This window comes from Ixodes scapularis, unplaced genomic scaffold (assembly GCF_016920785.2).
Source record: "Ixodes scapularis isolate PalLabHiFi unplaced genomic scaffold, ASM1692078v2 PGA_scaffold1__304_contigs__length_218370807, whole genome shotgun sequence".
Classification (NCBI taxonomy): Eukaryota; Metazoa; Arthropoda; class Arachnida; order Ixodida; family Ixodidae; genus Ixodes; species Ixodes scapularis.
The window spans coordinates 37,295,282-37,307,553 of NW_024609846.1; the positions used below are offsets into that span (position 1 = coordinate 37,295,282).

Consider the following 12,272-nt stretch of genomic DNA (forward strand, 5'->3'; position numbering starts at 1 on the left):
CCACGGAATCTCCGGCAGCTTGGAATTGGGACACTGCGGCGACGGCGAGCATTTCCCCTACCAACCGCCAAGATCGCGACATTCGACAGCATAGCACTCCGGTTTCTGTGACGTCATTTGTCTCTACTTTGGTACCATTTTGTGCGCATTCGCGGGAGAGGACGCTAAGCACTCCAGTAGGAGGCGCGTTCCCGGCATCATTGTTACAATCAATAAAACACCAGTGTCACATTTTTGGTCCATGTAGCACTCACGCTTGCATTACAACTACAAAGTCTGCAGTCAAAAATATTGGTGTAATGGCAAGTACTCATATGGGGCAATGACATCAACGATACCAATTGGCTCCCAATAAAAATTAAAATAAAGCGTGGCTTTCGCGTTTCAATTGAAAGTTTCGCACAGTGTCCATAGCTGACACCACATGCCCTCTGTAATATTTTTTTTTTTTGCGTTCGCGCATTGCATCTTAAGTGTGAAACATCGTTATACCGCCAAAACTCTATCTGAAAACATTTATTTTTGAAAAAAAAAAATGGCTGAAGTCTGCGCACATCCTGGATCGTGACTCCCCCTGCTGAAACAGCAAACAAGCGGAGTGTAATAAACACTCCTCTCTTTCGTTGTTCCGCTATCGGGCATCCTTCGCTATCTGCACCGGTGCAAATGTAATCGATATTTGCCTATCACGTGAACCTCTCAGCTGTTCGCCGTCTGTCTTGTCGAGTATATTGTGCAAGCAGTGCAAATAGCGTCCCTCTATTTAAGTGATCACTGGCGTGTCGTTTTAACATGCACCCTCAACAAGCAGCTGTGGCTACCATGTTGCGGTTAACACTCATACTTCTGGTGGTGTCTGCTTGGGCACAGCAGAAAGGCAAGTATTAAATATTTTACCTGATTTGATGCACCAGTGTGATTTGGGGAATTTATCAGTTTTTTTTAATATTTATTGACCAAATATTAGTTGTGTTGTGCCATCGGTAAGAAGTGTTTTATTTTTCTTCAAATAGCTAGTACTACGACAATGCCCCGGAAGCAACGTTAGAACCCTGGAGAATGGGAACAAAAGAAAACGCCAAATACAAAACCCCAAGCCTCGTATTAACAATTCGTGTTCTGCTCAAACTGCAGCCCCCAAACAGCCAGTGTTATAGTTTCTACTTGAAATAAGTGGTACTGTGCTATTTGCTTAGTCTCACTGAATCAGGATGTAGAAACGACCCATTTACAGATGTTATGGAGCATAGATGTTACTTTCTGCCAAAAAAGGTTAACTGTTGGTAGATGCCATAATACATGTATAGTTTCATCCGCTCTTATTACTAAATTGACTGCGCTTTCGTTTCTTTTTTTAGTAAACATAGTCTTTTTTTTACGTAAAAAAAAGTTATATCCCCGACATATTTTTTTTTTGGCAGGCTGTACATACAGTCGAAAAGGCATTTATAACCTTATAACTGATCGACATCCTTCGATGTATGAAACTTCCGTTAACATGTTTTTCTTCTAACTACACCACCGAACAATCAAAAGATAGCGTCTTCCTGATTGTGAGTACTAGGTCCGTGGGAATTCGTGAGTGAGCAACCGCAGACACAAAACCAATATCACGAGACTTCGCCGATAAGAGATCAAGCGCAAACGTCAGATAAGCGTGCTTACGTAGAAAAAGCAACGGGTTTTGTTTTGTATGGGGATAACACAGGACCCAACAACTGCGAGCTACTGAAATCCGCAGTGGATGCTATTCGGAGAAACAAGCCTGAACGATGAGCGCGATCGCTAAATTGAAAAAAAATTCCAACTGATAGAAGACAAAGTTGTAAAACCGGTGAGCTGGCCAACGTTAAGGTGTGTTTTTCCACTTGTCCTCCGTTCGTCTCTGGTTAAGAATCATGTGTTCCAACTGATGTTGTTTTTAAATGAGAATATCAATGATACAACGAACACCACTTTTGAATATTTTAAGATTACTAAGACATTAAGTACACACTACAACAGGTAGACCCTATCAAATCATTATTTTCCTTCAGAGCTGTAATCTTGCCGAATTAACCTAGATAACCGCGTGCAAATTGCAAAAATGTGGTCAAATTGTTGCTGCACAGAAATGTATGCTTATCAACCATGCATCCTAGTATCTCACGAGTGTGTCTAAAACTGTAAAGTCGAAACAATACAACCTATGTCAGTCATTTAACTTTTTTTAACAAATCATCTACCAAATCCAAGCCCAATAGGTTCCGCTTGCTTTTAGTATAGGCGTCTCAAAATCACGGAGACTCAATATTTCAGTTTTACTAGGCATTCGTGCATTTGTTTCTTATTCAAACTTTCTCAAAGTTCCGTGGTTAGTCTGAGCACTTGCAAACCGAAAAATCCTTGAAGGGAACAATAGGATCCTTTACTTCAAAGCGAAACCAAAGTTATTATTTTTTCTTTCGCCTAAGACCGAAGACAAAAAGTATACTGCAGTACCAGGAACGCTTTAGTCTTGTGATAACACAACGAAAATAAACAGAAGAGAACAAATTACAATTCGTTACTTAACATTTCCAGATCAGTGCGGAAAACCCGCTATTGAACCGGCCCTCGATGTCAACGATCGTATCTACGGAGGTCGTGTGGCTGTGCCGGGAAGTTGGCCCTGGCAGGCGCAAATCTACGCCGGAAGACACATCTGCGGAGGAGCTCTGATATCTGACCAGCACGTCTTGACTGCCGCACACTGCGTCTGGTAAGAACCAAGAGAACATAAAAAAAAAGGGGACCGCGAGTTCTCTTTCCGACAGAAAACGGACACAGCCAATGACGTCGAAGAATAGAAGGGTCTTAGCTACAGACGTTTGCCAAAATCGCCTTCTGCGCGCTGCCATCTTTGTCTGCTGGGCTGTGGAACGCCTTCTGCGCATGCGCTGTTGCTCTGTTACGCGGTATATTGGACGCCGGGGTGACAAGCGATGCAAAGGTCTATAATGACGAACCTCAGATAATGATTATAACTAGAAACTGCAATGTGCATGGGTACAAGAAGCAAGTGAAACGACATGCTGACAAGCTCTGCGCTCATAGCGAAATGTTTGTCTAATCGTAACCTAAGCCCCGTGATTCACTTGGATACCCCTATTGTTCGCCAAAATGGACGTTGCTGGAGAAAAATGAAATCATATAAGCTTTTGTTTTAGAGTGTATACAGGCAACGCCTCTAGTAGTCTCTGGCATATTAGAAAACGCATGGCCTATTGAGAACACGCATCTTGCTTCGTGGTTCGTTCTCCGACGTTCTTATCGGCTGATGTCACAATCTCGTTGGGCGTGGGGCGGCAATGAGATGATAGGCACTGGCCAATGCCTGCGTTTAGGAAGCTGTCAATGGCTGTAATGGACGTACACTCTATAAAAAGGCCCGTGCGTCTACGTTCCCGCACAACACTCGATAGTCAATCACCACAACTTACGGAGGCAGCTCAGCGAATGACGGTGCCCAAACATGTGCTTAGACCAAAAAACGCAGTCTGAGTTGGACATTAAGCAATGCAAGCGTGACGTTTTGCATTGCTTCATGTCACAACTCAGACGGCGTTTTTTGGTCTAAAAACAAGTTTCAGCATCGTCATTCGTGGAGCTGCCTCCGTAAGTTGCGCTGATTGGCTCTTCAAGCGTTTTGCGGGAAAGTAGACTCACGGGCTTTTCTTAGAGTGTAGCACCGGATTCTCCCTGTAACATACGATGGGCCAGCGCGGTGCACAGTCTCGAGACGATCGTTGTGTCAGCGTTCGGCAGGGATTCGCGCTGGGGCAGTGAGTTCAGGAATCCCTGCCGAACGCTGACCTTCAACTCTTGCCCAATATGTTACCCGCTCTGGCCGCTTGTTAGTGCCGTAGCAGATACAACGCATCGGCCTTGCTATTTAAGAGATGTTGCGGCCTACATCCTCAACATCTTCTTGCTCATACTTGCGTTGAATGTCGCACCAACTTTCGTGCTCCGAAATGTACGGGTGGGCGGCTAAGATTCGCTTCTACCGATAGATCGGCGATCATATTTTTTCTAGCGAATACCAAGGAGAAATGTGAGTTTTCAATGTACTTCTTGCCTTTTCTGCCTGACATCCTCCTTTTTCGATGATTTTACCGTGGGGGAAGGATTTTTTTTTTAAATTTTAGTGCAATTTCTATTTTTTAGTCGTTGGTGAAACACGCCGTATGCTGAAAGGATATCAGAAAAAGAAGTGTAGCGCACACTAAGGACTCTTAAGACTGCCTACGTGTAGGAATTCGAAAGCATTCCTACACATAGCGCATTCCTACAAACAGCGCCCCATGTCTTTCATTTTCCAACCGTACACCGCATAGGCGCGGAGAACCCCGCCTGCTCTACGGCTTCCGTAACGATGCATCTGTCTTGATGTGCTTTTAGTTAATGGGAATTTTACTGCCGCTTCGCTGCTATAGACGGTTATAGCCACAAAACCGGCTTCGCTCCATGCGACAGTTAATACTTTCGCGTTAAAATGTGATTGTCACTGATTTGCCTTGAAATGAAGGCAACACATCAATGCGCACATCGGAACTAACAACTCGAAGGACAAGTCACAATACTTTTTTTTTTCTCTTGTTAAGGTATTAAATTTACATATTTTTTTGCTGTTGCTAGTAGTGTTGCTAGTAGGTCCTACTATATTATATTTACATTTTTTTTAGACGCTGAGCGGGCCTACTGGCAACACTGGAAGCGCGACGTCAAATGTTGTAATAGAAAGTCAGTACAGCTTGTTTCCGACGGCTTAGAAGGAGTCTGATGGTGTGAATATAACCTTAAAAAACTTGAAAGACTCACGCTAGCGAAACGAAGATAAAAATCGCTTTAAATACCGCGCTTTTTATACTGCCTGCTCGACTTGCAACGTATACAACGTGTGACGCCACCCCAACTGGAGACAGCGGAAAAAATTGAACGCCAGTTTAGGAACAGCCGTCATTTGCCGGTTTGTCAGCAGTTTTGAATTAAGGGATAATACAGAGCATGCCGTGAATAGTAAGCCCTGGCTATTCCGAAAATGGTTTTTGTTCGAGCAGGTCACAAAACCGCCATAGATCCCATTCCAGACAGAATAGCTCGCCGGCTTTTTTTTACTTAATTTGACAAAATCTAGATGAAAATGCCTCGCTTAGGTTCCACATCAATACCGCAAAGACAAAAGCTTACACTGGAAGAACGGTGTGTAAATAACTTCCCAAGTAAGAAAATTTTTTAGACCAACATTTGGTTTCTTCATGAAGATTTAGGACCTTAAAAAGCCCGAAGAGGCCAAGGTGTAGCCTAATTTGACCTTTTTCGGCAAGAGTCTGGGTCGTCATCCCAGCAATTTTGTGCCCCAGCGACATTTCAGAGGCTGTTCTACCTTTTTCCTTACTCCCCATTTGGTCGACCAGCAATGGCTGAGTCAAAACCAATTTCGATCGCTTTGAAGAATTATGTTTGTTTGCTTGGTGAAAAACTGAAAAAAAGACGACGGCTTAGTCTGTTTAATACCGCGAACATATTACCAATCGCTCAAAAACTGATGGCTAAACTTGTCAACGTGGTGGTCTCAGCCACACTTAATTTCGCCTTTTTCCGCGAAATGCTTCTAGAAAGGACGCTGAAATCAGAATTAGGGAGTTTTCGTAGATCGCTTTCCCCGTCCCGGAACGCTCTCCGCAACGCGCTACGATACTCGGAACTCTACAGTCAAGGCCATCGGCGCAAGGGCGGAGTAGCGGCTTCTTCGTTACGTAGGGTTTAGCTTCTAGTGGAGGGGGAAACGTAGTCTACGAAAACACCCTATTAGGGAGTTTTCGTAGACCGCATTTCCCCCCCCCCCCCCCCCCCCCCCCCCCGCTAAACCCTCCGTAATGAAGAAGCCGCTATTACGTCTGCGCGCCGATGGCCTCGACTGTAGAGTTCCGGGTATCTTAGAGGGTTCTGGAGAGCGTTGCGGGACGGTGGTTAATAGGGAAAACTCCCTATTAACTCAGCGACAGCCGGTAAAGCGACGGAGTGAATACAAAACGTAGACAGCCACTGAAGCCTCGATAAAGGTTGTGATTTCCTCGGATAGGTAGCGCTGCTGACAGTCGAAGCCACTTGCTCACCTGAGTTTTTTCATATTGTCCGCGACTGTAACCTGGTGCTGACTAGCGCTTTGGAGCAAAACCAATATAGGCCCAAGTTAGACCGTTAGAATTGACAAGCTTGTGCCAAGTTACAACTTTTTTTTTGGCGTGCTACCTGGGTTTATTTTTCATTGTCCGTTCAGGAATCTCCGCCCTTCGCGCTTCAGCGTCTATCTCGGCTCCCATGAGACCACGCAGTCGAGGGAATCGGAAGTACGCGCGGCCGTCGAAGAAATCTGCGTCCACCCTGCCTCGTATCGGACCACATGGCCGGTAAGTCATTGCGCCAGTGAGATCTATTGGGCCTGGTGCTATGATGTCGCTTCACGGGTTTCGTTCATGTTGACGATTAAGTAAAGTAACTAAAAAAACATACCCCCCCCAAAAAAAAAACGAAAAAAAAAAACACATTGATTTTTTTTTTTATTGTCTTGCCCATGCATAGACTTTCTCCCCTGGCTTGTATTGTATAACCTCAAGTTTTGTCAAGCCGTCTGTCGCGGCTTTTATTCTCGGCCCCATCACTACTCTGATGGCGAATGACAATAAAGCGTTTATTGCTTATCATTTTTTTTATTATAATTATTTGACCAGGTCCGAAGCTGAACTTGGCAATTCTTCTCTCATGAATAAATATTATTATTATTATTATTATTATTATTATTATTATTATTAATGAAATATACATAAAATGTTTTGCCGTGGCTACATATTATTGAAGATTATAAATGAAGGTAATAATTTGGACTATGAAATTTGTCTTTGTTAAAAATTGTTTATAGATTAAGGGAGTCATTTCTTGAACCATCTGTCACGCGCTGATATGCTTCCGGTGCTTCTCTGTCGTCGCCAATGATTCGTAATGGTAAAGTTGAGATGGGGACGTGCGCCTATGCTGGGCAACATCGAATGCACGGTATCCCCACAAACATAACTCTTCCCATAAAAGAAACATTTTAATTGTACTATGAAGGCTGGCCCAAAGACTTGCGACTGCTTATAATTGGAGGGGCTTAAAAACCGGTTTTAAACCTTTTCTGATGGTTTAGGACCGGCCGCGCTGCTGCGCAGGTGGCCGTAACCAGACACAGGAAGCCTATAATCCGGTTATACCGGAGTCGGTCGTAATCAAACGAAAGGGTTCGAACCAGCCTTAACAGTGACATGGTTGAAGGATATTGTAAAGTAACGTACCGGATACGCTTGAACGTGCAATCCTCTGAATAAACTGGTATTGAATTGGAAAGCTGAATAAATTGATTTCTTTGGAAGAACTGCTGTATTTCAACTGAATGTACAATTTTCTTTCTTTATTTATTATCTGAATAATGATTTTAAAGGTTATCAAGCTAATACAATATTTAATTCGCTGAGAAAGTGTAGGAAAGCATTTCTGAAGTATGAATTAATAGATATCTTTTTTTATTTTGTTTAGGGTGCTATACAGGACATCGCAATCATAAAACTCACACGGAAAGTGAACATGACAAGGACAATTCAGCCAGTATGCCTTCCAAACCATGGGGAACAGCTCCCGACAGGATCCAAGCTCTACGTCACAGGATGGGGTGAAGTAGGAGGTGAGCTATCACTAATTTTTCAATTTACTGAAGCCTCGTTGAAATATAACGTGCTGTTAAATTTACGGTGTTAGATGAGAATTACATAAATAAGGGGGACGGTACGGCACTCTGAACTATATTCTACAAAAGCTGCAACGGCCGCGAAGTGAACCATAACAGGAAACAAAGTATTTTAAGTAGTGCGATGTCCCCCCCCATGTGTTGTTGCCTGGGATACTAAAGCACTTTTCACATTTTTTTTTGTTTACGACCGAGATTATGTGATATTTTACAACGATAAAATACAGGCGCGCTGGCGCCATCAATGAGGGGTCCCTGGAATGGAATTTATTTAGAGAGAAGTTTTTTTTTTAGTATTTGCAGGTCAAATGTTCGCACTTTATATGGAAAATTACCATTATAACATTTTTGAAAAGGTTCCCAAGCCAAGAAATAAAAAACGAAGCGCGAAAAAATAGTAAAATACACGCAAATGCCACGTGTTTTACGGCGTTTACCCGACAGATGGCGCAAGTGTGCTCCCTGGTCATAAGAAATCCCAATGGGTTTCATTTCACTCGGTCGTAAGCAGTCGCAAGAGTGTGAAAAGGCCTTAAGATTCGCCGCTGCAATTAGTAAAAAATCGTTTTCGAAACTAGAATGAATTTGCCGATGGAATGGGATAACTTTAAAAAATGGTGTCCATACGTGTTAGTATTTATACCGATCCAAGCATGTGTATCACGTTTTTGTTGGGGAAAATGGCGCACTGAACTATATGATAGGGACTAGTGTCATAAAGTTTTTTTTGAACAATAAACTATTAGCGAACGGGATTAAATTTTATACCTAAAATAATTTAGTTCTCCTATATCCCGTATTACATACACTCATCCATTGAACTCTGATTGTTTTCCGAAAACAAAATTGGCATACAGCGAATTAGAATGTGTTCTGTTTCGATTTGACCGACTGTATACTATCCTGTTCAACCAAGGGGAAAAATTCACTTACCGGCTTTTATTGAGCTAGTTAGTCCATACTGAATTGTCAAAACAGTAGAGGAGTAAGGAAAACTCTCAATGGGGTGAAAAGAGAGCCAGCATTTGCGTCGTGATGTTTGACCAGAGCTGAAACATCTATCGTACTTTACATTTATAGGAGGCTGGTCTGCAAGGGAATTGAAGCAGGCGATGGTATCGGCAATTTCACATCAAGAGTGTCGGCGAATAAGACCCGGCATAATTCCTCAATTGTTTTGTGGTGGTCATGGACACGGCAGTGCCTGTGGTGTAAGTATGGCATTTTTGCACCAAACGCCTTTACTTTGTGGTGTATTTTGTTTCTGCTCTCACGCATTCGCTCATGCGGCTTCATGCATCGCTATACATAAGCAACGCATAATGATCACCGTGTTTGTCTCTTATACTAGTTACTCTCAGGTAAAAGGAGTCCATTACAAGAAGAGCACAAAAGATAGCTCACTGTTGGTGAACTAATGGGGAGAACAAGTCGTCTGCTTCTTGCGCGGGAGTTGCAGTGACGTCAGAACGACGCCGAGCTCTGATTGGCTTTGGCCGAAAGGATAAAGAGTAGACCTCAAGCTAGATGCCTTGACGTCTACCCACAATATTTTCAATCAGCCAATAAGGGTTGGGCGTTCTGACATCATCGACACCCCTGTGCAAGAAGCAGACAAGTTTGACGCTCCGCATTACAAAACAAAGTGTGCGAAACTGCAAAAATAGAATCGTAGCTTAAGACCTAGAAACATCTCAGTCTCAACGCGTGGCGCGTCTGTGTACTTGATCGAGGACACGCGAATATTCGCTAAATTGCAGCCTTATAAGCCCTTACAGTCACCGACATCTTACGAAACGCAGTACGTAAAAAGTCCCGAGAGTCATAATTGTTCGGCAGGGAATCGAATTGCGGCAAAAGTTTCTGAAGACGTAAAACTATTTTTAAAATTATTTAGACGGCCCCCGTCAAAATATTTAATACTCCTTATTTTGACATTTCAAACTTAAACTTTGAAGCTTCGGTCACTTCGGCGTTCGGATCAAACTGGAAAGTGGTCGAAAGTGGCGGCCAAACTAACATCGTTTTGATTGCAGACAGCGTCGCGGTTGAGCACGCATTTTCAGAGAACAAATATGCAGTCGAGTGCAGTTTTTCTAACCTTTCAAATAACGTAAAATGCAGAAAAAATTTATCAAAGTATACATTAGCCATTAGGCCGCACGTAACGTTTGCTTGGTTGTGCGCAACATTAGAGAGTGCAGAAATGCTGCTTTTCTTATTTTACTTTCCCTTTTTTATAGAAAAAGGAGCTGACTGTTGTGTCATAAATGTTGCAGTTGATCGGAAAATGCGTGTATCTCGTACAACCACGCCAGAACCTTTGTACGTTCGCATCGGTCAAAAAACAAGGAGGCAATTTTCGCATTCAAAACCTTTTATTCATCATCCTGATCGTTTCGCAGCTAACCCGCTTGTTGTACACGAACCAAAACAAAAATTTAAACTCATCAACGAACGGACGAAGCCGGTCAAAAACAGGGCGGGAGCCATGAAACAAAGCGGGTCTGCAACCATACGAAGACGCGCTCGCACAGAATAGGGGCGGCACAAGAACTGTACCGAATTTCGCAGCGTTACGCAGCGTACGCAATTACAAGTGTTACGTGGAGGCAAGACAGAGGAATATCTAACTCGGCTTTGTTGTAGGTTAGATATGTTAAGTGAGACGCGTGCCTAAATGATGTGCGAGCTGAGAACATCGCCGCCGGGCGTGTCACATCCGAAAGAATCAACTGTCCAGCCGGTCCCACACACGTGCTGACTAAGACTCTCCCAGTGCAAACTAGGACAGAAAGTTGTTAGGAACGCTACGTATGACTCCGCCAATACGTTAACACAACACCGAGTCCGACAACACCGTCAGAAATTAAACAGAATGAAACTGACGAAACTGAAGAAACCTCGAAACGGTTACCATTGCGATGGCGGCGTAGTGGGAGAACGTCACAATAATAAAGCCGCTATTTTGACGTTTCACTGAAGTAACGTCACGACGTCGAAATAATTTTCGAGATATTTTGACGGTGGACGTCGAAATAGTCACTGCCTTTTAGAACGCAGCTCTTAGGCGCCCGTTTCCGGGTTGAGCGGCGTCGGCGCCGGCGTAACTGCGCGTTGCATTATGGGACGTTTGCTCGCTAAAGTGACCGGGAAATTTTTCCGCTAAATTTAGCGGGAAAATGTTTTCCGCTACATTATGGTTAAAAATTTCCTCGCTAAATTTAACGGAAAAATTTCGCTGTTAACTTTAGCAGGTTAAGTTAGCGGGTTAAGGAGTAGGGGGAAGGTATGGAGGGGGAGGACGGGCATACCTTCCCCCGTATTCTCCCCTCCTCCTCCTTAAGAGCTGCGGTCTAATTCGGCACCAAAGAGAATTGATAAACGTATTTTTTTTTTCTAGCTGCGTTGTCACGTGAGAACGATCCCTCGGAGTAAGTCGGATTCATTTGGGTAAGATTGGGAACACAGGCCTAGAGAAGGCTAATCTTGATATGGTTTAAAAGCGTGACTTACGCTTGTCTTTAGCCGCACGCTGAGGGTTCTAAATCTGCCGAAATAACTTACGAGTCATTCAACGAAGCTTTAAAGTTCCCCCTTCCGGCTTGGGACCTGTGATTTCCCGATGTCATGTTGTGAGAATAACCGATGTCTTTTTATTTCAGGGAGACAGTGGGAGCCCCGTTGTACACTTTGCGAACGGCGAGTGGTCGCTTCACGGAATCGTCAGTGCCGGCCCCTCGGTGTGTGGATCAAGATTTGCACCCCACATGTTTACCAGGGTGTCGGCGTACGTGGACACTTTTATCGCTCCATACATCGACCCACTAACAAGCCGTCAAAAGATTCGCAAAATTTGCGCTGTAAAACAGTAGCTGCAATAAATCGACGCTTTTTATTACCTAAAGAATTTGCGTTGAATTGCTGATTGCTCGTTCTTGTCAAACAAAACACGAAGGTAGTAAAATATAGTATAAAAGAAATGTTAAAAAAAAACTGAATTGTCCTGGATATACATTTAAGCACCAAAAAACAAGGACAATTTGGGGAACGACGACAATACAAGACGCTTACAGAATAAAGGAATTTCAACAAAATAGTGTGTTGGGCTGGTTGGTTTAGTACCTAGGTTTAAGCGCCAAAAACAAAGACAAGGGAGAAAACGACGACAATCCAACAATCCAAGGGTTAACTACGTATTATGTAATACCCTCTCACGAGGGCCTTTAGGGGTAATATGAATAAATAAATAAGTATAATTAAGATCCTTGTATTGTTGTCGTTCTTTATAATTTCCCTTCTTTTTTACGTTTATATGCACGTAATGAACCAACTAGCTCAACTCACCCTATTTGTCTTCGTCCTGTATGCCTCAGATTGGCTGATAACGTTGCGCCAAGAAACAGGTTCTTTAAGAAGAAGAATTTCGGTTTCACGACGAGCAATTCAGAAGGAGCTTCTGCTGGGA

General features: G+C 43.3%; 1 protein-coding gene across 1 annotated transcript; it reads left to right on the forward strand.

Annotated features, from left to right (window-relative positions):
- The first annotated feature begins 777 nt into the window (after nucleotides 1–777).
- LOC115325278 (chymotrypsin-like protease CTRL-1) lies at nucleotides 778–11,707 on the forward strand. The gene is made up of 6 exons (XM_040214426.2): nucleotides 778–877; nucleotides 2,563–2,740; nucleotides 6,305–6,434; nucleotides 7,597–7,741; nucleotides 8,885–9,015; nucleotides 11,470–11,707. The coding sequence occupies exons 1-6, from the start codon at nucleotides 793–795 to the stop codon at nucleotides 11,677–11,679; spliced, it is 879 nt and encodes a 292-aa protein (XP_040070360.1). The 5' UTR covers nucleotides 778–792; the 3' UTR covers nucleotides 11,680–11,707.
- The last annotated feature ends 565 nt before the right edge of the window (nucleotides 11,708–12,272 follow it).

Bases quoted from the DNA above. Each gene is read 5' to 3' on its own strand.
- LOC115325278 (XM_040214426.2), top strand. From the start codon at position 793: ATGCACCCTCAACAAGCAGCTGTGGCTACCATGTTGCGGTTAACACTC. The intron at 878-2,562 runs GCAAGTATTAAA...TAACATTTCCAG, and splicing joins TGCTTGGGCACAGCAGAAAG to ATCAGTGCGGAAAACCCGCT. The intron at 6,435-7,596 runs GTAAGTCATTGC...TATTTTGTTTAG, and splicing joins CGTATCGGACCACATGGCCG to GGTGCTATACAGGACATCGC.